The following is a 26,579-nucleotide window of genomic DNA, read 5'->3' as shown; positions in this document are numbered from 1 at the left end:
ATATATTATTCCTAAATAATTATTGTAAAATTAACAGATTAAAATTTCAGAAGGAAAATTCTACAAAAACTTGTTTAATACTGGTACTTTACTATGCAAATAATTGCATGGTTTAGCATACCTATAACACAGAAAGGAAAAAAGGAAATCAAAACCACTGCTATCTAAATGCTTCAAAGTTGCAATAATTAGTTATCTTCAAAGCCATCTCTCAGGAAGAATAAACTTAGCATAGAATATAGTACATACACATTTCAGCTATGCAAATAACACTGAAGTATCTAAAGATAATGGGGATCAGAAAGACCTATATTTCTCTAAGTAGAAGCTTTGCTGCTAGCAGCTCTTCAGAGAAAAACATCAATAAATTATAAACCTCTTCCATTTTCTATAAGCATGTAAAGCATTATACACAAACCAGGAAGAGAAATGCATGCCTAATATATATGGCAGAAGAGCAGTGAGTTATCTAAAATCAAGTGCATGTCTTGAGAGAGGGGTTTGAAGACTTTATTTCTGATCCACAGCCTCATAACATATGGGAGTCTTCATTTATTATTATTTCACTTCAAAAGATCAAGATTAAAAAGCATGAAATTTATCTGCTTTCCTTCTGGCCAGACTGCAAGCTCCAGGTGTGGGAGGGGACCACACTGCTCCCTAGTAAGCCAGCTGGAGTCATTTGATAATGGTTGGAAACACGTATTTTTGGACAGAATCTGTTCGTTACTCAAGTGAAGACCAAACCTTAGAGATCCAGTGGCTGTAAAGCCGTCATTAGGTGGAAGAATCACCCCAGCTTTCAGAAGATAGTTTTTCTCCATTACAGATGATCAATAGTACCCCCTGAATTTCAGGCAGCACAGTGCAGTTGAGGCTCAGATGTAATTCTCTGTAGGGCTGAGGTCCTACCAGTTCTGTGCTTGCAGTTGTTTGGACTTAACCTTGCAAGAAATTCTATTCTGAGCTCCTGTTTTCTGCAGAATAAAATGCTGCTCCAAAAGAGAAGGGAAATCTGGCTCTAATCTGTAAGCAGTGAGGATGGTACCCTCAGTCTTAAGGTTTTCTTCAAGTGGAATAAACCATGTTTCATAGGAGACTTAGCAATTAATTAATACTAGTATCAGTGAAGATGTCAGCACTTGACCCTATAACACTGCCCCTTTCCTGTTCAAATCAGACTTCATTTCTTTAACTTTTACAGTGATGTAACAAAAATAACAATGATATTATCCGTCGTTCTACTCATCCAATATGCTCATTCCTCACAAATCCCAGTTTTCAAGCATTTTTCTAATCAAAGAGTGCCATCTTGCACTTTGATTTTTGTTTACTGCTCAAGAGATTAAATTAAGTAAAAGCATAAAAAGCCCTTTTGAAGACTGTCACTAAAAACGATCGCTGTTCCCTGGAGCTTTTAAATAGCATATTTCTCCTTAGCCAATTTCTTCCTCCCCCACTCAAACAAATATGATTATCTGAAATTACCTCCCTGAATTATGTCTAATCATCATTCTATTCAGTTTCAATTTTAGCAGCTCAGATGTCCAGAATAAATTATGACTCTCATCCTCTCTTCACACTGCATATGCTAATACCCCACTTGAGTTCACAGGTTTTGAATGCCTCCCTCAGAGATCTCCACAGGGCCCCTGGTAAGATAAGGACCTGCTACCCCTCTTCAAGGGTCTCCAAGAACACCATTAGATGGCACTACAAAGAACAGAATCTATATTTTGGATGCTTTGTAGAGGATTCAGACTGCTAGCAGTCCATTCCCTTAATGGAGTTCTTTGCTTTTACTAAACCACCTTGAAAACAGGAAATGAGAGGCTGATGTCACTTCTGCAGAGCAGCATCCTGGTGCACCCTTGCAATGCTTTACTTCTAACACAACATGAGATTCTGTACAAAGACTTACACAGGTCATAAACAAGCTTTCAGGGATCCTCAGCTAATATAAACTGGTCTTAATGCTACTGAAATCAATCTCTGATTCACATCTGGGAGGAGCTGTCCCACATCTGCAGGACCAAATTGAGCTCTTCATTAAAGTGGAACAGCAAGATAAAAAGAAGAAATATTTGTGTGGCTTCATGAATTGAAAGCCTACAGGATAAAGCAAAGATCTCTAAGAGGATAGAGTTTAACAGAAAAATTGTCATGTCCTCTTTCCCAGCACCAGTTTGTAACCCTATTTTGAGCACATTAATCTAGCTTTGACAACCACTTCAGCAGATACAGTATGTGAAGCCTTCATAATCTTGAGTGGGAGAAAATATTCTATACTCCCCAATAGACAGAGAGCTGGACTAAGGGAAGCCATAAACTTTTCACAAATGAACACAATAAAAGGAAAAAAATTAAATATCCCACACTAAACCTAAGTATTAGAATTCTAAATATTAAAATCAGGTAATTTCCTCCCCTTTCCTCCCCCCGTACCTTCCTGCAAATTTGGACCTCTTTAATAGAGCTCTGTTATTCAGATTTCCAACACCTTACCCCAGAATGCCATGAAAGCTGGGCTTTGAGGTAACTTTGTATACAAACCTCTGCACAGACAGGATGAATTCCTATGGTGCTGTCCAGCTGTTCTTTTGTCAACCCACATTTAATAGCAGCTGCAAACCCTTGGGTGACTTCTCCAGCATGTGGACCAAGGACATGGAAACCAATTACTCTCTCCTAAATGTGGAAGATAATCAAATGCAAGCACAGTCATGAATTTAGATCTCTTTAGACAACGTGTAAAGTTTTCTTATTCAGAGTATATAATTTAATCAGCTCACAAAATGTATCACAAATTAATGTAACCACTAAAATGTGAACTATCATTAGCACCAACAGATGTGAGATGGTATAATTTTGTTCTCTCTCTCTCTCCAAAGATTCAACTAGGAACTCAGGAGTCAGCTTTCTTACAAAGTTTTGTACAGGAGTACATCAAAAGCATGCAAATTTAACACACCCCATGGTCTGTGCTCAATTAGATGTGTCTGAAATTTTATTCAGGTGAGTTATTCCATTCATGCCAACAGAACACTTGCCTAAGTAAAGGTGAGCACCCTGCACAAAGGTTTTCGGTAAAAGGGCCTGTGGTTGGTGGCTACATGGTCAGTATCTGTTGGAATTTTCAGTTTGATAGTTGCTCACAGGAAAGGACCACAAGCTGAAATTGTGGCCAACCAGACATGGCAAGTCTATTAGAACTGAACTGCCCATGACTCTTGTGGCAGTGCTGGCTTTCAGTGGGAGATAATACACTTAGAGACTGGCAAAAAAAACATCCAGTTACAAGAAAGGTACTATTCGCACTTCTCCTATCTATATTCCTGTTCAATTGCAGAACATACCACACTGCCCATATATCCTCAGAAAACACATGACAGAACAAGCTGTATTGACCTGACCTGGTTTTCTTAAAGAGAAAAACAAGAAAATCTAGTGCATGTCAACTGCTGTGGGCTTTAGTGGCCTTCAGGGAATTCATCAGATTTTGGTAAGCATAGATGTAGCCCAGTTGAGTATCGAAAGTTACCTGCTCTTCCAGCTAAATATCACATATATTGGGTATAGTGGGTACTATTGAAAGATTTTTATTCTTTCAGTAAGTCTGAAGACTGAGATTTACCACAGGACTTATTTGTATAAGAAAAGCTATAATTGAGTAATAAGTAAAATGGAATTATCCTTATTTTCCTTTAAAAATATGGACATACATAGAAATAAAACCACAGTAATGAAACCAAGGCAATGAGAGTTATAAATAGTTATTGAACTATTTTTTTTCCCAGGGTAATTTTCAACACTACCCCTAGATGTTCAAACACATTTCAAATTTTTAGGACAAGAAGTGAAAATAAATTAATTAAACACTGTAAATCACCACTAAACCTTTGCATTTTCTTAAATAGCTTTGGATTAGAGCATAGCCAAAGGTTCCACACTACTGCAAACTCCTCCAGAAACAGAAGATGGGCAAACCCTGACAGGTCTGCAAATTTTACGAAATGGTGACATGATGCTTAGAAAGACTGCAGGAAGATAAATCTGTATCTAAGAAAAATTAATATAGGTAAAGTAAGTTTTGTTTTTTTCTTATAGGACAGATAGCTATGCTACCATCTTAACAAGAATACATTTTAATACAATATTACTCTTCATAAAAATTCATATTATTAAAATCAACTAAATTTTATTGAACAGATTATGATCATTCTGAGATAGGCACACCAATTCTTCTAACCAATTACTAGTTTTGCTTTTGCTTCAGCAAGTACTGTACATTTCCATGGCAAGGAAATTTGATCCTAGTCCAAGGATAATCCTGGCATTATCACCCTGGGATTTGTGCAGGCAAGATATATTATCCTGTTAGAACAAGCTCAAGAGTTTTATGAACACTCATAAAATTTGGAGAGGTTACAAGTTGTGATGGCTTCTGAGAAACATCAATTTCAGAGAGAAGAGTCTACCAGAAAAGAATGTTCAAGTTTGGGGAGGACAGAATAAACCAATAAAACTCCTAACCACTTTTACATGCACTGATTTGCCCACTTCTCCAAGTTAATGAACAGTCTTAAAGACCTCTACTTCTTATTTTACATATAAAGAAGTAGTACCATATACAAATAGCAATGGCAGAATTTTGTATTTTACTGGGAGTTGGTTTTCTATGCACAGAAGTATGCATCACTATAAATCTTTATCACACTTAAAAAGGTTGGCATATTTAAATTAATTTTAATTTTTAAAAATAACCTATTTTAGCTGTTGTGTCATCAACAGTTCCTATGATAAACAAATAGATACTGTTTTCCCTGGAAGGAAAGATGCACTTACATTATCTTGAATATTGCAAATTATCTTTGCATAGCATTTGTTGTTATCTCTGGATGGCACAGTCCACTCCAGTGGCCAGAAATAACTATGGTACACCTGGAAATAAAACACAGGTTAAAAAAGAGTTGTGTCATTTCCAAGCAGAAATCACAATCTTCCAAAAGCTGACAGATTGTCCTAAATAATAAGCAGTGTACACAGCACTTAGAACATCTGAAATTATGATGATATTCTTTTCCTTTAGTGAATGCCAAAGACAGAAGTCTCTACAAAACAAGTACTAGTGTCATCCAATAAATTAAAAAGGAGAAGCCATAAGAATATTAGACTTCCAGGACACAGTTCTCCGTGCTCTTATTAAATTACAAAATCACAAGTGACTCAATAATCCTACTGAGGCTTGCAAAAACAAAAGTCAGTAAGGTGACACAATAAAAAGATCAGAATACACTAAATGAGGACTTAGCCAGAACACAAATGTTTCTGGGTGCACACTTTAAAAAACAATTTTTTTTGAAAATCAAAAACTCATTTTCCAGAATAAAAGGTCCAGTGTTTCACATATAACATGAAGAATTACACTCAGTGACAAAAATTTGACTGCGTATAAACAAACTTTGAGGGCGGAAAAGCATTTAAGCCTTTTCCCTGTGGTCAGGTTAACAGAATTTTGCACAATGCCATTTTGAGTTGTATTTATTTATTTTTCTCCACAGTCCAAATCAGAAAATGTCAGCTAAGAGGGGGACAAGATCTCAACTACATGCACTACCACTTACTTGCTTATTTCTGTAAATAATGCTCCTCAGGTGATATTTGCAGGACATAAAAGTTCAGATTATTGTGAGATTTCTTCCCCTCATACTTTCTGTAGTGTGATCAGTACAGCATTTTGGAAGAACAGCCTCAGGCACTAAGTGTTTATTTGTCTAATTTCACTCCTGACCAGCAATCCCAGGGAATGAAAAGGGATTACTCACGTGAGTAAAATTAAGCACATACCTCTTTGTACAGTCAAAGTAAACAGGAAAAATTAGTGCAACATTTAGCTTTATAAAATAAAAATCACTGTGGTAAGGAATTTGCCATGCTGTAGGTACAAAAGCTCTACTTTGTCATTAAAACCAGTGTATTGCTTCCAGCACATACCCAGCTTAAATTTATCCTGAAGTATTTGCAGACACAAAGAAACCCTTTTTCTCTCTTTTTTTTTAAACCAAATATTCCACCTTTAGCCCCTCTTTGCCAAAAATAGAACATATCTTCAATTAGAGCTATTGGAATTGAGGATTATTTTTATAACATGTCTAGGAACAGCCAAGGAAGACAAAAAATGTACCTAGTCACTTCTGCCCTTCCATCAAAGCACAAAACACTGTTTTAATTGACTCATAACATTATTTTAAATTACAAACTGGAAAACTAAAACCCAGATAAAATTAAGGCATTTACCTCAATGTTTTCCTCCCCAAATTTCTCCACTGCGGTCTCTTCAGAGTACCCACAGGCTCCATACTCCAAAGGAGTAAATACAGTAGTTGGAACATTCACATAGTCACACTGTACAGCATTCAAAACAAAACAGAAAACCCACACAACATCAGTAATAAAACCAGCATACAGCAGTCTGAAACACAGCAAGAAAAGCTTGATTATTCCCAATTCTGAAAGGTCTTTTGTTTTTTTTAAATTGTCTCAAACTAAGGTATAGTTTTGTGCTTGTCCATTCCAGGTGCTAATTAGAGCACGAATAAAAAGACAGTTTAAAGCCACACTAACATTAGTATTGATTAAATGGAAAAGGAAATTGAGTGCCCCATTTTAAAAATGTACCAGATCACAGGTCAAACTGGAGATAAAAAGTAGCCTGTTCAACCACTTCTACAAAGCATGCCTGGGAATGCTGCAAGGGAACCTCTACAATTCAAAACTCATTTTTATCTGCTGTAACCTAGGTGATGCCAAAAGAACCAAAGACATGAAGTACAGCCATTTGTGGGGATAGAGAAAACCTGTCACTTCTCCCACTTTTGTATCATCTCCAAACTTTCTGAGGGTGCACTTGTTCTCATCATCCAGATCCTTTAATTTAGGTGTTAAACAGCACTGGACCCAAGCCCAAATCTGTGGCACACCACCAGTGACTGGTCTTCAGTTGGTCTCTGGAATGCTGGCCACAGCCCTTTGAGTTTGTCTGTTCCGACAGGTTTCAACCACCTCACTGCCCACTTACTCAGCCTGCAATTCATCCGTTTGTCCATGACAATATTATGGAGACAGTGTCAAAAGCCCTTACTAGATGCAAAATAAACAAACATCCACTGCTCTTCCCATAGCCACCAAGTGAGTCATTCTGCCAGCAGACTAGCAGGTTGGTCAGCTTTATTTCATTTCTAGTAATTTTATTTTCTATATATTTCAACCTTAATTAATTTCCTTTGTGACTGGGGATCAACTAAGACGCTGATTACTGTTCTTGCCCCACCTATCTGTAACACTAACTCATTACGTTTCAATCAGCTTCTCCAGATTTGTTACAAAGGCAGTGTAAGTCACACTCCCTTTTTTTTTTAAGTAGTTACTTGTTTCTTGGATTCACTGAGTAAGAATGCTTCCCATGGCAGCATAACAATTTCTGTACCTTGAGGGACTTATCTGGCATAAAATGTAAATCAAGACATATCCATAGCATTGCAGCAATAAAAAAAAAAAAAAATTGGCTTCTGCTACAGTTTCTTAAACCTTGCCTGGCTAATTCAATGACATTATGCACACTGATTCAGGGTTCTGTTACTGCAATACCTGCCAACGTAAAACAAACAACTCAATCAAGCTCTAAATCTGGCTGATAGTTGAACTTGCTATGAATACAGCAAGCTCTGAAAGGGAGAAACTTTTATGGTCATGCCATATGGTTATGAAGGTGAGACTAGCACCAGCATCAGTGTAACAGTTCTTTAAAGGCACTCTCCTTTCCTTCTGGTTTAAACATAAGGTGTAAAGTAGTACCCACATAATTCCCATTTGAACAACCATAACCTGGCTGAAACCCAGAACTGCACTAGTATGAAACATAAACACTGAAAATATTCATTCAACTACTCAGGTATAAACATGTGCTGAGTTATTGGTACATCTGATCTTCCTTTGTGTCCATATTCAACTACAATTAGAAATGTGTATTACTTTGAAAACATACAGATGAGAAGTAAAAAAAAAAAATTGTGAAAATAACACTGAAAATTAAGAACATCACAAACTCCTATTCTACTCTATTTAGGGACCGTAGGTAGGTTTAGTAAACTGCTTTTGAATTGGTGTTAAAGCACTTAACAAGATGGGAAAGATTGATGACTTTTAGGGAAGGCAGTAGAATTAAAAACAAGTTAAATGATCTCTGTTAATTTCATTATCATTATACTCGGAGAGAAAACTGAGCCCTTTTAATAAGAAAAAAAAAGAGACTACTGCTTAATCCATAAGGTATTAATTTCATCCTACACAATTAGCCGAACACATCTGCAGTAATATCTTTGCCAGGGGAAAATTAAAATGATCATCAAAGCTAATCCTTAAAATTATACTAGGTTTTCCATAAGCAAGCAGACTTGCACTCTGCACTTAGAGGCAGACCAGTGACAGTGTTTTGTGGCAAGTGGTTCCTTACCTTAGTGGTTGCCCCAGCATAAAGCCTCCGAACTAACAACCTTCCTGCCTGGATTGCCACTGGTGTGAGTTCCAGCTTGTCCTGCAGGATATCTCCAATAGCATAGATATACGGCACGTTTGTCTGCTCCTCATCATTGACAGGAATTTTTCCCGTTCTGCAATCGGAATTAACAAGAAAAAAGATCTAAGTGTTCTGCTGTGAAGGCTAGAGGTGTAGATAACCTTGCAGGCTCCTTAGCTTTAAGAGGAAGACTTGTATGTAAAGTATGAGGGAAAGAATTCATATACATAATCTTACAGTCTTGGACAGGAATATAAAGTAGGGCAAATTTGACCAAAACTACAGGAATTCACACATTGGATAAGGAGGTAGCTTGTGAAGCTGCAAATCATCTCCTGAATCACTGAAATGAAACATAAACCTCTCCCTGAAACTCCCTCTACTACCAGCTGAGCTGTGTACTGGCAACTTTCAGAAATGACAGGAAGAGATGTTCTCCCACTCCATTTGTAGGACAAAACAATTCTTCCTACTACTGAAATTTCAGTCCAGTGGCTAAAGCTGTTTATAGAAACTTATCCTTCAGGCTCCTACACAGAGACAGGTCAAGCTGTTACACACCCTACCTAAGGGACAGCCAGCAAGCTTTTTAGCTGTAAGTGCACTGAGCTAATGGAAGTTTTTAATTATTAATATTTCCTACTTCATCAATAAATGAGACAGTGCAGTAATCACCACAGGAAACACATGTAACAGGGAAACCTAATCAGACAGACACAGAAACAGTCACACAGTTACTTGAGAGACCAGTGGTAATTCCTATATTAAAAATCCAACTTCCTCAATTTGTTAAAAATTGTACAGTTGATGTTAATAACTTTATAGTTCATTCTATTAAGCTAGTAATAGGTGTCCTGACATCAGAAAGATGTGTACTGTTCTACAAGCCAACACGGGTCTGCCAATTTTGAGTGGACCAAAATTTCCACTTATTTGGAATATCACAATTGTTCCCCTTGACAACATCAGTTACTGCATTCATATATAAAAACTCCACACTGGTCAAGGTCACAGTCCCTTGTCTTTTCTTCAAAGAGAAGATCTCTGATGACCTACATGCCCACAAAATATTTTAGTTACCAATATTGAAAATGTTACTGATAGCTCCACTCCCTGGTGCAACAACCTCACTACATTAAACATCAAATACTCTTATGCAGAAGACATGGATTGTACCAAAGGGTTGCTTCAAGTCAAGAAATCAAACCCTCCAAAACCTAAAAAAATTCACTTTGAAGATTAAGGAATGCTACTTGAACCTTATCTTTTAAAATAACATGTAGTAACATTTACATTAAAATATAAACAAAACTCACTGCTCTAAAAGCCTGTATGAACAAACTGAGTTTTGCTCCAAGAGGTGATAAAAGCAAGGAGGTGAGAAAAAGAGAGTGCAAGGAGAAGAGAAAAAGAGAGTAAAATCAGCAACTGACAGATCCTAGAAAAGGCTATGACTGAAAGAAGCTAAGATAGACCTGTAAATCTGAAAAGAATGAAACAGACACTTTTTTCTCCCAGGAATTAGAAATTGACATTTCAGCAACAAAAAAACAAATGTAGCAGTATTATGGGAGAAAATGCAGATATATCTGTGACATGGTCTCCCATCCAAGTGCACACAAACAGGGGACAAATTCTTCATCAAAGCTTTTGGATGTCTGCACCACTACCACTAGAACAGTACACGATACAAGCTCAGCAGCGAGTTGTACACAGATGTCTGTCCTTACTTTTCATTGATACGCACTCCGACTTTGTCCAAACCAATTTTTCTTGTGCATGGATCTCGTCCAATTGCCAGCAACACCTGCAAAACAGCAGTGCACATGACTGATTTTTAGAAACTCAAAAGTGCATTTTCCTTTGGCTATTATCTTCAAGATATATTAGAGATTAGTATCTAAGGCTGATCACAGTAAGGTGAATACATTTATTACCCATTGTACATTCACAGAGTTTAAGACAAGCCATGTTACCACCCTGACCTGACAATACCAGGTTGCAATGCTAAGATTAAAAACAGTTAAATAGCTTTCCCTAGAAGAATACCCCAAGAATATTCTAAATCAATTAGTTAGGGACAGATTCTTTATTTTCTTGTAGTTTTACACCAAGGTGTTATCCTGTATCCTTACCAGAGCAGGTGACCTCAAAATGCTCCATAAGGAAAGGGCTCTTTAGGAAAGAAATTCAGGTGCTCAAGCAAATAAAAATGTTATAAAATAGTGTTTTTTTGATCTGAAAATGTAATTTACTTATATAGGCTCTCAGCCAAGTCACTGTAGAAGAATATTATTCTTGAATATTATCTGTTTGAACATTTGTTCAGACCAAGCCGAATTCTTACCCATCCTATCAACTCCGCTATCTTAAGAAATCAAGTTCTAACTTTTGCTATCACAAGGAAAATTGCTGCATGCTTTGTAGTCTTGGACAACTGCCCAGATAACTATATAATGCTTTTCATATGACAACTGTCATACAAACTGTCCTGAAGGAATCCCAAGATCTCTTTCAGGTCTTAGAGATGATCAAACACACAATATCTTCAGAGCTGAAGGTCTTAAAATGCAGCACACAGAGCTCACAGCTTCTATGAGGAGTGACAGCATTTCAGTGAAGATGTAGCAATAAGAAACCAGAAGTTTCCTTAATGAAGGATGGTATTGATTTCCTTGCTGAAAAGCTTTCATGATTATGGACTAGAAAAAAACCCAGTATTACAACCCTGTGCAACAGCTCTGCTGCCATTGTTAAACTTTCCCACAGTGTTGGCCCCCAGATGCACTGAGGTGTGTCCTTGCTAGGGGATGACTGATGCACTGTACAGTTAAACAAGGTCACTGGCACAGAGTATTTGCAGTCTGAAGTCCCAGGCTGGCCTGTCTTTACGCATTCTGTGTGGTTCCAAATACTCTATTCACTAATTGTTTTTTCTCCTTTCAGCATCAAGGCCTATGAAAATTAGTGGAGTGAGGTGTGATGGAAACAGTCAGTCAAACATACAATACCACACCTGCACTTTGTAATTTTACTGTTTTAAGTGTGCAGTGAAGTTTCCTGACTGACTTGCCACAGGGCATTAGCTGTGTTGGTGAAGATGTGTCAACAACAGGTCTTAAGATGACATGTCACTCAGTTGTGCTAAGTACAAAACATGCCCTAATTACTATGAAAGCTATTATAAATCATTACTTATCATTTATTACAAATATCCCACTGGGAAAAAATCCTGCAACTGATTCCACAGGACCAAGCTCATCTACACCCCTAAGCTAAGCAACAGGCTTCAAAAGCATGAAAACTGATTTGGCAAGGAAAAATAACAATTGACTTTGGAACTTTTATTTCCAGATTAATCACCTGCTGATTGTGTGCAATTAGCACATTGTAATAGCTGAAATAATTTTTAAAAATCTGAAGTGTGGTTAAAAACACCCCACAAAATACCAACATTTAATGGAAGGCTATTTCACATTCTTCATGCATATAGACAGGACTCACAGTATTGTATTCCCCTTCCATTACTTGGTCCCCCGTTGTGGACTTGGCTGTAACTTTCAGGATTCCAGGAGTTCCATCCTCAACCTGTTCAATCTACAACATTTTGGGGGTTGGATGGGGTAAAAAAAAAAAGTTTCAAATAAAAATATACATATATATATTTTTCCCATCACATATCATTGAGTTTTAACCATTTAAAATTAGGCACTTACTCTAAAGATTCTTTACATTTATACTTGCATATTTTAATGTGGTTTTTTATGTCCCTGTGTTTATTCTTATGACCAACATAACAAAATCTCATCTCTGTTCATGTAAGTGGATTGATGGCTAAGTTCTTGTCAAAGCCCATCATACGACCTGTTGTATTCACTGGGGACAGAGAAAATGAGTAGGAAGAAAACTCTTACAAGGCCTGGAAACACCATCAAACATTTTCTCCAAGTGCTGCCATCATTCCCTTCACCCATGGGAAGCCACTGTCATAGAAAGCCCTCAGCAGTACATACAAAGATATGTAAGTGTGCAACACTTAACATAATTCTGGGAAATTTTAGTGTTCATCCTACAGATTAAAAGGTACTTTTCAATAACACCCTTGTTCCTACTTAATGTTCAATATTTAGAGGCAGAAAGAGCAAAGTTCTTGATGAAGTTTTTAGTCTTGTCCTTTTTTTTTTAATTTAGAAAAGCCAGCTGAGCTCTCCTACCAGATTTAAAGGATCACTGTACTCAAGTGCTTCTGCTCAAAGGCAGCATTATTTATAATAATTCATCTTCTGCCTCCAAAAGTCCCAACAAAGGGTTTTAATAAACACAACATGCATGACTTCAAACACAGTGTCTGAAAGAGATGAGAAAACCTGCTAAAAACCTACCCAGTACCTTAAGCTGAAGGATATTCTCAGTCGGAAAAAGGGCCAAATATTTTATTCCCAATGAAATCAAAGACATATATTGAAGGGACAGGATAAAATACACAGAAGTGCATTTTGTGACTGTGGCAATGAACTGCCCAAAACAGGATGGAGGAGCCTGCTTGCCATTTAGTTGAAATGATCTGCTTCTAAAAACAGCCTCCTTCTTTCTCATTCCCCATTAGAGCTTACAAAAAGCTATGTCTGCAACAAAACCTAGATAATCATCCCTGCTTTACATACAGCATGGGATAATGCAACAAAAAACTGCATAAAAACTAAGCTCCTGGAAGCATCCATTTTGACTTCTCACAGCAACTCTCATTCTGTGAGAGAGGCTAAGACCCAGAGTAGGAACTGGCAAGAGCATTTTAAAAGCTGCTCTTGAGACTGCTAAGAGTGGAAAGAACGCTCTTCACTGAATTTAATGTTTTAATCTCCGAAGTGTTAAACTCGGCAGCACGGCTGTTTTAACACCCAACTTAAATTGCTTAATACATTATTTGCTATTTCAAAATAACTAAGGACTATTGTGAAAAAAACATAGAGAAAAATACTGTTAGCACCCTCTGAAGTCCTTGATAGGGCAATTTTGCATTAGAAAAGCTCCAGAACTTCTAATATGGTTTCAATTCAACCTGAATTTACCTATATATGTGCCTATACATGTATGTAAGTATATATACACTTATACATTCTTCATAAGTACTCTTACTGAATTCAACCAAAATTGAGCAAGTATTTAAGAACTTTGCCAAGTAAATGATACAGATGATACTTCTAAAGCCCATTTACTTTTCTGGATAGTCCATTAATCCTTGGCATATAAACAGTATTTTCTGGCTGAAAATTTAAAAACTGGCAATGAAAAATTAGACTATTTGTGATGCACTGGACCCTGATCTTAGAGGAAATTATGTATCTGCTTAATTAAAGGCCTGCAAGAAGTTTCATAGATCTCAGGACAACTGCTGAATTTAAGTAAATTCAACATTTGCAGAATCAGGATGAGCAGGTGTAACATTTTCAGTACAACAACACAACTAATTCTGATAAAAATAATGAACTTCATAATCTTACAAAATTTTAATATTAGGATTAAATTCTACCTTTCAATTATTTAAGTTTCATGGAATTAGTTTAAAACAAAAATTAACTCATTTTATGTCACAGCAGATACTATAATGAAAGTTCAACTTTTGTATTAATTAAAATAATTTACATCTTAAAACATTTCAGTTCATCCCAATCAATTGTAGTCACTTTGAGCCTACCTTGATTGGCACAAATTCCCGAATAAAGTTGATTCCGTGTTCTTTCATATATTCACCAATTTTGTTTGCCATATCCTGGTCAAATCCTCTTAAGAGGATGGATCTCACCATTACAGTGACATCTAATCCAAGTCCTGCAAGAAATCCTGCACACTCCAAGGCAACATAAGAAGCTCCAACCACCAGGGTTTTCCCTGGACAGTAAGGCAGAGAGAAAAGGTCATCACTGTGGGGGGGGAAAAAAAGGAAAAAAAAAAGGAAAAAAGGAAATTAGAGGCAGGTTGAAAAATGTCAAACCTTAATTATCTAATTTTTTTCCTGTAAGAACAGAACTATGTTAATTTTCCTGCTCACCCAAAAAACCCTGCTTAATTTTTTGGAAGTTGATCTGGAATACAAAATCAGTGCGTGACAGATGAAAAAGTTATATTTAGGAGTACACATACAAAAAAAAAAGAAGTATGAAAACTCTGAATCACCACAAAAATGTGGAAGGTTTTTTTAACAGAAATTTAGGACAAATTGTTGAAAAAGGTAGGCATTTATTTCCCCTCTGAATCTTGATCTGAATATTTTGCTGTAAATTTTAGTTCCTGAGACCTAAAAGAGGAAGGGGTTCAGCTTTAAGATAAAATAGTATCATCACTTCGAAGACTTATCCTTTTGCTAAAGCATTATACACCGTGACAGATATACACTGACAACAAATCACAGTAACAGGCAAAGACTGAAGTATGAAATTATAGAAAATATGCTGCTTTGCCTACATTTTATTTCTTTCAACTGTTTCATCAAGCTCATCAGTTCTACCACCCTTTGGACCTAGGCTATAAAACCAGGGCTTTCCCACAAAACCAGAACTCATAGAGGCACCATGTTTACTCAGTAGAGACTTAGACAAAGTTTGGCGATACAATTCTCTGAAGATTTAAATCTAAAATAAGTCTCACTTTTTTCAGGGAGATGGAATAAAATGTGACTGTCCAATTAAAGGCTGTAGCAACTATACCCCAAGGAACTCAGTGAAGACTAAACAGACAGCCTTAATCTGGTAGTCTTTAACTCTGGGATTCCTGACTCTTCCACCTTGAAGCTACTTTAAAGCACCACTCTACAGGCTGTATTATCTGTTATCTTTAATTTCATTACTACTTATTAAAAGGGAAACATACCACATGCTGTTTTGGTTTCACAGGAATTGTAGCAGTTATTTATTTCATTGCTATAGGCTTGCCAGCCTGTAATTCCAGCCTCTACATCAAGTAGCTTAAAAGTTACTCTGATATGAAAACACATTTTATCTTCATATATCATTTTTGCTTGGCATTAGCAATTAACCAGACACTCAAAACCAGTTTTCTCAAGAGCTGAATTACCTTCACTGAGTAGCTGCAAAAAAAATTGTTTTCAATATCATGCACTGGATTTCAAGACTGCCCCAATGCATGAAGACAGATTTCTACTAACTTCATAACATCACCAGCTATGCTATTCCACTTTCCCTAATATCTGAGCATGGAGTTTTCCTTCAAGCAGACTGTGCTCCTCAGTATGTGAAAGCATTCATACACAAGGAATGGCTTCATATTCCTCCCTGTTCTTACCTGCTAATGCAATATTCTTTGTCTCCCGGTATGCCCAGGTAGCGTGGTCGCTCACCAGTGGCAATGATGAATCTCTCAGCTGTGTACAGCTTCTCAATTCCCTTTTTGTTTGTTGCCTGCATACAAAGTATTAGTCCAGAGTGAGTGTTTTACAGTCCCACCATGGGAACAATTACTCTATTTGAAAAGCATCTCTATTCAGACAGCACTATAGGAAGACACAGCAACAATGGCTATGGAGTACCTTAATTGTGTGTGGCCCAACAAATTCTCCATATGCATTCTCATACGTGACCTTTGTGTCTCTCAGAGCAACCCGATAGCCCCAGTTCAGTGAACCAATGTAATTCTGAACAGACTCTGTCATGGTCATCCAGTTGTGTTTGACTGTCAGAAACAAAAGAGGAAGGGTCATCTATTAGTCTGAGTTGTTCTTTTTCCACAGCAAAACTTCTATTCTCAAACAGATTCTTTTCATGACCTAGTCTTAGTCCTGTTTTATTTCTAGGTAAATCTACTGAAATTCAAAGAATTACCTCAGCAAAGATAACATGAGAGGTCACAGTGCAATAGGTATGACTTAAAACATTGAAAATTAGAACTTACTGAATTATTGACAGTTTTATAGTGACAGATATATATGGACAGCTGTGAGCAGGTGACATTGCTCAGTAAATGAAGGCAATGCAAGGTGCTTCTGAGAGGTGCCTCTGCATGCTTCCAAGTACAGGATTGCAGCCTAAATAATCCATAATCCTATAACCATGCATAACAGAGATAATAAAATCTGTCTTCACACATAGTAGTGACAGACACTTAGGGAAAAGAAATCCTTGCTTGTAACTATAAGTTTCTGTCAGGCAACATTCTGGGGTATTCCCTTACATATTGTGGTACATTCAAAAATGGAGTAGTACCTTATTGCTTTTATTCACACAACAGTCTCATCAATTACTAACATGATCAGGAGCTATTAACAAACAGATGAAACATGGAGGCAATAAACCCCATGGCTTTAGACTTGAAAAACTCTTCAGTTGATGTGCAATCTCTCCGAAGTTGCCTCACATTGTCAAAGCCAGCACAACAATCAGTGCAACAAGCATCTGATTATGAGAACCACCTCAGGATTTTCACTACAAATGACAAAACTGAAAAAAGTGTCCTTCTTTACCTTCTTCTGTAAACTCCCACCCAAATTTGCGTGAATCTTGCAAGGCTTGTCCCAGTAAAGCTGCCTGGTGCATCAATTTTTTGGGTATACAGCCCACGTTTACACATGTTCCTCCAAGACCTGAGAGAAAGGAACAGAATGTGGTTTTGACATCATTGTGGCAGATTTCAAACATGAGAATCAGAGTCTCTGAGTAAAGATCCTTAAAACAGGATTGCAATGAAGATAAATTTACCCCATGAGCTTCCCTGAGGCGTAGGCGTGACAAAGTCCAGCACCATCACTTTCTTTCCATATTTGGCAGCCTCCTGCAAAACAAATTAAATAAGACACATATCTAAATATTAGAGGTTAAATTTGGGGTAGATGATAACATCATGCATTGCTGAAAAGCTTTGTGACTTTTAATTAAGTAACAATGAATGATTTGCAAGGGAACAGACAGTCATTAATCTCCTGAATTCATCTGTGCATTGAGTAGGAAAAAGAAGATGAAAGGGAAAAAAAAGGCATTCATCCTGCTACACAACAGCATGGCATCAAGTGATACACAGGAGACTCTGAGTTCAACCTCATCTTTACTCCTTCATCCTGTCACTTTGTTCAGACTATTTCCCAACATGCCCATTTACTTTTAACCTATGTAACAAATACCTAATTAATCAAGTTTTCCCTTCAAAGGTGGTTTCTTCAACAATATTTGAAAACACATCAGAAAATAACACAAGCAGTCACACGGCCAAGCATGACAACCTTAATCACTCTATGATTCTATACTTTCCTTAAGAAGTTTCATTAGGACCTCTACAATTAATGCCTGTAAATGATACTGAGAACTATATACTAATCTCCTTGCTCCCTTTGTGTTTTTCAAGAAAAAGGAAAAAACTGACAGCAGTAACTGCTGGCATGGAAAAACACTTAGGCAAGCACTAGGTACCTGAGAAACAATGACAGATTCCTCTCAAAATAATTTTGCTACTCAGAGTAGCCACAACTATGCTGGCATCATATGATGAGTTCCTAGACATGTAAGCAGTAACAACTACAGAAACAGGGTATTACTCTAAGGCCTTGGGTTTGGTTTGGGAGGAGCTGGACAGCCTTTAGCGTTGTTACCAGTAATACTCGTTAATCCAAATACTTGACAATCGGAATTCCAATTTTAAATGTATCTTACTTAATGCAAAATGCAAATCACACTTCAAATAACACAGGCTATAGACACCTTCAGAAAATATTGCTGTACTGGATTTCCACTTCCAATAAAGATCTAGACTGGCCAAGAAGCTAATTTCTATCCATTGGCAGCACCTCTGAGAAAGTTCCTCAGGATGGTGTCTAGAGACCGAGATGCATCATTAAAGCTCCTTTATAATGACAACTCTTAAACGCTGCTCCACAGAGCCTTACCAGGGTTAGCTAAGCAGAATGTGTGGATTCCCAAGCTTCCCTCAGCTACACACTCACATAACACAGCACAGCATTGCACTGCCACCTTGCAGAGATCGCACACAGATATAACCACTTCTGCTGAGTGATCTGCCCACAGCCACAAACCTGCCCTGGAGGCTCTCAAACCTTTGGGGGCTCAGTGCAGTGCTGCAGGAACACAGCAAGGCTGCTCAGAGAGCTATTCTGTGTGAACTGAGAGCAGGGGCCTGGCTCAGTCTGAGTCTGCAGCTGGGTTGTACCAAGTCAGCCTGGCAGTGTTAGCACTGCCTGTGGAGAACTGCCTCAAAAGTAATAAGCTCTGGGCACAATGTAGAGAGGAAGATGTGCACAAAGAGGTGTATGTGTCAGAGTGAAAAGCACACCAATCTAGGTGAACTGCTGCAAACCTGAGTGCAGATATCTGGAACTTTGTATGACAATTGTGTAACTGAGGTTTTTCTGTTCTGGTGTTTTTAAAGCACTGCCAGTTAATTCATTAAAAAAATCGAACAATCTAAGTAAAAGTCAGAAGTTTATGTGCGTCAAACAGTTTCACTTCAACTACGTGAAACTGATTTGAAATACACACATTATTACTGATAGGGATGCTGACTTTATTGATCTACCATCTTCTGCTCTACTCAACAATCAGTTGAGAACACTGAGAATCAATATACTTCACACACTGAGTTGAAGGAATTAGGCAGTTTATCTTCCTACTGCACACCTTTTCTGTCCAACAACTGAAAAATGATGTAATAAATACCACTGTGTCAGTTAACCTCCTTATGGAAATTTCAACAGCTGGCTTCTTATTACTGCAAACTCTTTTTGCATTACTGCAAAATCTATTTTACTCTTGTTACTCTTTCCCATCCCAAAACATCTCCATCTTCTGAAAACCAGTGTTTGCTTCTCTTTGTGACTTTCATAGATCTTACCTTCAATCCTCAATCCTACACCATGACAACAGTGCCCCTATTGATAGGAAAGCAGTAAACTACCAAAACACACTATGGATCTACAATCCATCACTCAGCCCTGCACATTTCCATTATAACAGAAGTACTTCTAAGGACCAGGGCTCACTGTGAATCCAATGCTATTCTAAAATATTTTCTCCTTATTTTCTTTCACTCTGCAACAACCTCCTCCACTTCTTGAGAATGAAAGAAATTACCCCAACTGGAGGAATAATCCAGCTGGAAAGTCTTAAACAACAAAGTAGTTTTATTTACAGGAATGCTCAATTCATTTCTAAATAGTTAATCTTACCACAGACAGAAGAGACACAATGTGCCTGACTACAGATGTAAAAGACAGCTACTGACTTACACTAAATTTCAGCAAGTTTTAAATATTTGGGATAATGACAGCTCTAAGAGCTTGTATATTTTGTACCACTGTAAATTCTTTTAATTAATTCTAGAAATACTTCTAATAGCAATATCCTGACCAGACCACATAATTCATCTGGCTACAGGCAGGAAATACTAGACCATAGAAATTAAGGGTGAGACCACAGCTAAGTATAGACAAAATTTCCATTTTTGCAACTACGTGAGCTCAAAAATTGCACTATCTCCCTCGTTTCCAAGAATTAAAACAAGATACACAACCATGTCTGAAAAGATAGAAATTCTATACAAATCCTGATGTTAATTTTTAATAGTTTTGAAAATACTTTCATTTATGAGCTGAGTTAAAATTCAACTTAATAAACACTATTAAGATATCTACCTGCTGTTTTCCAGCAGCATCATCTCCCACAAGTGGGGACTAAGTTTCATTCTAATAAGAAGTATTAGGGAATATTAAGGAGTATACCATGTTTTTCTTCTTCAGAACATAAAGAAAAGTATATTGTATAATTGGCACTAACCTCAAAAAAAATTTCACTGATCAGGCAGAAGTTTTGTGCCCCTACAGTGTTAAAGACACCAAATTCAAGACACTGAGGATGTCACCCCTACTTACAAGGAAAGTATGTGTGTATTTTCCCCCTCATACCTTGGCAGCTGCCAGACCTCCTGAGCCTCCACCAATGACAATGAGATCATAGTCATAGGAATCCGGCACCGGCGTAAGCCCATTCACTTCCATTGTTTTCTGAGGATTGTCTTCTTCCTTATGTGCCTGAACAGAGAAAACAAAAAGTATTAGGGAGTATTGAAACATTACCCACAGTGTTCAAAAATTAGTATTTTCAGTAGCAAATATTGTGATAAGGAAGTATAATTGCATCTGAATTTTCTGAGCTCTGCTTTTAATCAGCTTTAAATTTCGTCTTCCTAATCCATCTGTGAATAGCTCTATACCTGTCAGATACTGAACTATAAATTTTCTTGTTCGTTGGAGCACTGAGCTTCCTTGCTGAGCTTAGTTTTCCACAACAATGCAGCCCTAGTGCCTCCTCATACAGTACTCCAGGATGAGATATGTAACTGCTGACACAAGTATTCCATTAATTTATTTTATTCTTTTCATCTGCCCTGGACTTTCCTAATTAGTGTTTTTCTCCTCCTCCTGCATATGTTGGTAGGAAAATACAACAATCCTATGCGACACTGCACTAATCCACAATAATTACAAGCCTTACCAACAAAATGAAGAAAATAATTTCTGAAAATCGTGTTTTTGTAACATGCCAGTGTTTATCATTGCTTTGGTTTAGCATAACTTTGGCATCAAATGGATCAAATGTGACCACTACGGTTTCAAAAAATATATATGCATTTATTTTTTAATCACAACTGCTACCACAGAAAAACTACCAAACTACATTAGTCCCAAAATGCATTTTGGCAGCTTATGCCACAAAGAATGGCACTGTCTTCATATACACTTTCTAAAATAAGCCTTCATACTTCATTTGCGAAACTCCAGTTTATGAGGGCTTCAGACCTTCAAGCCTTTGGAGCTGTGGCAAAATTCTCAGTGCCTCTCAAATTGCAAGACAAGATCTGGAGTGAGTAGAAATCAGATTCCTTAGCCAATGTAAATCAGTGAGCATCAACTACAGTAATGAAAAAACTTTTAAGGCCAAACCCATAAATTAAGAAACCCACACTTTGCCACTTTATAAATACGTGTTTCTGTCTGCCTAACTTGGTAGGACTTGCTTCAGTACTACTGGAATAGTTGTGGCAAATCAAAGGAAAGAAAAGAGCCCAAAGAAGTTTCACTAGTCTTTTCATCTTAATTTTGTTTTGCATTAAACAGCCCTTTGTACTCAACTCATTCTACTGTTGCCTTCCTCTAGGTTGTTCCCTCTCTGTCTCCTTCCTCTGAGGTTTGATTACTCCCTCTCTATAACTATGTCTACCCTACCGACTGCTGCCAGCGCAGCAATCCCAATGACAAAAATTCCCTATTGCTCAGATGAATTACACAATAATGTCAGCAGAAATTCAGGCTGTGCATCTGCCTGAACAAAGTTAGATTGTAGTAGTATTTCATAACCGCGGGCAGCATGTTAGTAATAGAAACAAAACTTAGAAAACACCTGAGGCTGCTGTGAAGACATCCAAAAATACTTCATTCTCCTTCCTCTTCCCTTCCTGCTCCACCACAACAACACACACCCCTACCACTGAGCATACTTTGTGCTTGGTTCCCTTTTTTCTATTTTTCTAATACAGCCATTAGCCAGGATCAAACTTCCTACCACAATCACAGCACAGAGGCGTTTATTGTACTGTGATATGCAGCTTCACTTCACTTGTATTTAGAGAATGCAAAGGGGCATTTATTGTACTGTGATATGCAGCTTCACTTCATTTGTATTTAGAGATGAAAAATTAGAGAACGGGTGCCATTCTTTTCCAAAGCACACCTTCTTGCTCGCTTAGTGGAAACAGGATGGTGTGAAGCATAAGGGGAGACTAACTCCCCCACAGTCATCAGACCCAGCTACCAAGAATGGTATCTTTATGATGCATAGAAAGAAACCACACCAACTACTTATTTGCTTAGATCACTATTTATATCATGCTACCTTTTTTTCTCCTTTTAAGAAAAATGCTTTATGTTTTCACATAGATTGAGAAACTTCAGTTTTTATTTCCTACTGTTTAGTTCATTTCTTATTGATTCTTCATAATAACTCTTTATGAAAACATATTAAAAGTTTAGATTAGACAAAGTAGATAAGAAGATTTCTCTCTTCCTCCTGAACCCTGCTCCAAAGCAGCCAGGCTCTTGACAAGCTCCACATGCAATTTACTGAGGGAATTTCTTCATGACTGTGATCCCATCCCGAGAATATATCTCCTTAACTCTTCACCCATGAACTACAAATTTTACAATACAGTCCACATTCTGTTTTTCTACAGTCACATTCTGATTATTTTCATTGTCAAAACTAAATTACAGACTTTGAAATGTATCTCCCCCTACCTTTAAAGTTCTCTCATGATCTCCTATTTGCTTCTCCCATACAGAAACAACTGGCTGGGATGTTTCTGGCGCTGCTTCGCGCTGCCCTTCTCGCAGCTTTGGGGCTCCCCCTGTGAAATAAAGGATAAAATAATGCAGTGTCTGGAGAGACGTCCTTTATGAAGGCTGTGCTCCTCGAGAGAAATCGTCTGGGGGAGTGGCCTGGCGGCTTCATTGCTTCCTCATCTGTGGCATGTCTGTCCCAGGGGAGCATTTCCTAAGGAGACTCATGACTCATTTGCAATGTTAGGATGACTTGCAATATTTTCCTGTTGAATAAAATCCAATGTGAGAGTTGGCTGAGACTTCAGTACTTTTGGCTAATCTAACAATATGCTTGGATCAAAGCAAGGAAATCACATTTCCTGTGGCTAAGCCTGAAACTTCAGTCTTAAAAGAAAATGATGATTTTTGGCTTCTTGATTCTTTAGATTCTTGACTAGAAAGTGACACTTAAAGTCTTGTACTTTTTAAACTTAATTAAAAGTTCTTTTGTTTTCTCCTGCAATTAGTTGTCTGGAAACTTCTTTCAGTTCAATGTACTGATAAACATATTCAAAAGGCTTGAAAAGAACAGTTTTCCCACTGGTCATGACTGATCTTACATATATATATATATGCATGTCCAATATAAAAGTTTAAGCATATTAGTGAAAAGAAAAAAAAACCACCATATTTACACACAGTGAAACTTTATTTAATGTGGCATTGAAAAAGAAAAACAGGAAAAATCTAATAATTGATTGGAATCCATTATCAGCTTTGCCTTCCTCCGCATAACTCTGAACTACATTACACTTAATTTGCAATAAATGGGTCAGTACACAGTTGTTAGTACTTAATCACATACATACTTAGCATTGTACAACCAGCATTAATTAGCAAACCCTGACATGTGCCCATACTTAGAGAAACAGCCATACTGAATGCTATGAATACATTCCTTGGGCACTGAGCCCACAAACCTGAAAAGCATTTACACACACACAAATGAAAAAAAGGCAGTAGTTGAAAACTGGTCTCTAATAATCTTGCCATTTCTGAATTCTTCTTGGCAACTTGTTGCTAAAATTCCTTTATCTCACAAAGGTATTGGGAAAAGTACTTTGGTGATGGTGATAAAGGAGTTTAAAGATCAGAACTGTTATGCAACCGTTAACAGTAATAGTGATGGATACTACTTTTTCTATTCTAGTTGGGGAATACACACATGTAAAACAAGAAAAGCAAGAGCACAGGTTTTGAACAGCCTTCAAAAAGAAGAATTTCACAATCTTCACAAAGGATAATTTTTTGCTTCACTGTATTATATTAAAGCTACAGTCCTGTGTGTACCTGAAGCAACTGAAGACCTGCAAGTTTGAACAATCTCAGGAATGTTCACCTAAAATTGCATCTTCAGTGAAATAAAAATCTAGTCATTAGCCAGCACAGGCACCTGTATAAATATCTCTAATTATTTTCAGGTAGATTTGTGCCAGAGGTACCAAGTTTTAGCAATAGCCCCAAAACCCAAAGGCAATCATAGCCCCTGGCAGAGACTTGAAAGAGTTTGTATGTTGGCTGGCTCTGCTTCTGGGGGCCTCTCCCTTGCTGGTTTGGGCAACCTGCCACAGGCAGGATGACAAAGCACAAAGTGCTCTGTGTGTCACCAGCTTGCTCTCCATAAAATCCCATCTATTAACGGCAACTGTGATAACCCACCGTCCTGGTGAATAATCGATACTTTCCAAAAATGAGTCAGCAGACAACTTTTTGCAGGGCGAGACTGCTAAAGAGAATGTAAACCATGGATCTGCTCTGGATAACCCTCAGAGATGTAGTGGTGAGGATGACTCTCTGCCTGGTACGTATCAGCGTTATTCAGCAAGTCTGTGGCAACTCAGAGTCACTGAAGGGAAGCCCAGTGAGGCTTTCTTCCCCTTCACTACCAACAACTTTTGGTTTTGTTAGTCCCAGTCTAAGAGGTGGTGGCTGTGCCTTCTCTAAGACCTGCCAATTGCTCCTTGATAGGGGGTGAATCAATCTAACCAACCAATACTAAAAAAAGGGGACAAGTCTATTCTTTTGCACCACACTGGTTTTTTCCTTCTTGGACTCTGCATACCTGGCACCAGTTCTAGCAGACTTCAGACCCATGCATAAGCCAAATCAACTCACTAACCTAGGAGAAATCTAACCAATAATAAATAAATAATAAAGAATAAAAGTTGTGGATGGTTTCCCACCAGTCTAACAGCACAGGGAACAATCCTGTAACCACCACAGATGGTGCCAGGACAAAGGCATTACCAGACCAATAGTGAGTAAGAGAAGGCAGCAACACCTCTTGCTGGTAGTGGCAAAACTGCCAGTTATTCTCAGAACTTGTTAAACCAGAAAAAACCCACCTGGGGAGATAAAAAATTACAGTGAAACAACTATGGTATTTTCAATCCATATCCTTCCTTACTGGGAGGGAGCTTCCTCACAAACCAAAGTCCTCCCTGGAACTGAGGCCTCTGAACTTTTGACTGTTTGTTGTGTAACTTCTAGCTAGAATGAAAAAAAAGGCATGATTGGTTTCAAAAGGCTTTGATCAGATGGGAACAGGACCAGCCCAACCCAACAGCCTGGACTAGCTTTGTAAGCAGAACTGCTCCAGGATAAGAATTGCCTTACCCTGCAAAAACAATCCAGGGATCCCACCAGCTGCAGAGGCCGGGCATGGGCACCCATGGAAAGCACTTGCCCTTCAACTACTCACTCTGGAGGTCTAGAAGTGGTGCTTCAAGGCAAAAGTCTCCACTGATTTACCTAGAATTTCTGTATCACATGAAAGAACATACCAACAAGAACAAACTTCACATTTTCACAAACTATAATTTAAAAAATAGTTCTCTCTACCCCAGGAGTTCAGAAGATGCCTCTAAATTTGTAATGTCTCTGAGCAAGCACGTAAATTGCTTTACAGCTCTACCTTCAGGCATTTGGGAAGTACAGGCTATTTCATATGACAATGAGTATTTACCTTATGTCCAAGTGAACTTTGTATGTTGAGAAATTTTCAGGTTTCCTTCTTCTAGATTTGCTCATTTCTGCACTATCCTTACAGGTCACTACCTCCCCTATTGCACAAACTCAAACATTTGGTAGTGATGACAACAGAGCCATTACATCATTCAGATTACCAGGGAAAAACCCCAAGCCCTTAAAAGATCCACCTCCAGCCTGGATCATATCACAAACGCACAATGAGAGGCTGCCTTGCAATCAGCTGAACTGAAAAAACTGAGAGGAAACAGAAGCCTGCAGCGTTGCTGGCATGGTGTCATTTGCTTTACCTACTAACTTGTCTTTGTCCCAGCTATGAGTTTTCTCACTTTCACTCTTCCAATTTTCTCCCCATCCCACCAGGGAGGTGTGAGTGGGCTGAGCTGTTAGCTGGGCTCTCAAATCCAAAACCTACCAAACTTTAAGACTTGACAAGTAAGAGAGTAAAGTGCATTTTCCTAAGAAATCAGAAACTCTCCAAACTATGTTACTGCTTATATTTATCCAGTGTGTTGCTGCAAAGCTCTTTAATTTTAATTGTATTTTTGTTAATGCCCTTTTAATATCTAAGAGCTTAAAACTCCTTCAATTGAAATAAGGGACTGCTTGAATGGGATCAACATCAAG

General features: G+C 37.8%; 1 protein-coding gene across 7 annotated transcripts in view; it reads right to left on the bottom strand.

Moving 5' to 3' along the window:
* Nucleotides 1-26,579, bottom strand: part of TXNRD1 (thioredoxin reductase 1) — a 46,593-nt gene that overhangs the window by 2,265 nt on the left and 17,749 nt on the right. For 6 of the 7 annotated variants that reach the window (XM_086887168.1, XM_086887170.1, XM_086887166.1 and 3 more), the window contains 13 exons: nucleotides 22,881-22,990; nucleotides 20,493-20,618; nucleotides 17,284-17,356; nucleotides 17,049-17,168; nucleotides 16,119-16,261; nucleotides 15,875-15,990; nucleotides 14,271-14,496; nucleotides 12,080-12,172; nucleotides 10,306-10,382; nucleotides 8,513-8,669; nucleotides 6,298-6,405; nucleotides 4,846-4,941; nucleotides 2,554-2,688 (listed from right to left, as the gene is read on the bottom strand). In XM_086887168.1, coding sequence (XP_086743294.1) covers nucleotides 2,554-2,688; nucleotides 4,846-4,941; nucleotides 6,298-6,405; nucleotides 8,513-8,669; nucleotides 10,306-10,382; nucleotides 12,080-12,172; nucleotides 14,271-14,496; nucleotides 15,875-15,990; nucleotides 16,119-16,261; nucleotides 17,049-17,168; nucleotides 17,284-17,356; nucleotides 20,493-20,585 — 1,437 coding nt within the window. In that variant the 5' untranslated portion in view covers nucleotides 20,586-20,618; nucleotides 22,881-22,990. Of the gene's footprint in view, nucleotides 1-2,553; nucleotides 2,689-4,845; nucleotides 4,942-6,297; nucleotides 6,406-8,512; nucleotides 8,670-10,305; nucleotides 10,383-12,079; nucleotides 12,173-14,270; nucleotides 14,497-15,874; nucleotides 15,991-16,118; nucleotides 16,262-17,048; nucleotides 17,169-17,283; nucleotides 17,357-20,492; nucleotides 20,619-22,880; nucleotides 22,991-25,929; nucleotides 26,029-26,579 lie in introns of those variants that run through there. The other variant, XM_086887172.1, reaches the window with a different exon arrangement.

Source organism: Cyanistes caeruleus, chromosome 4, assembly GCF_971803275.1.
Source record: "Cyanistes caeruleus chromosome 4, bCyaCae1.hap1.1, whole genome shotgun sequence".
Classification (NCBI taxonomy): domain Eukaryota; kingdom Metazoa; phylum Chordata; class Aves; order Passeriformes; family Paridae; genus Cyanistes; species Cyanistes caeruleus.
The sequence above is the reverse complement of the archived record's forward strand: the minus strand, read 5'-3'. Positions and strand labels throughout refer to the sequence as shown.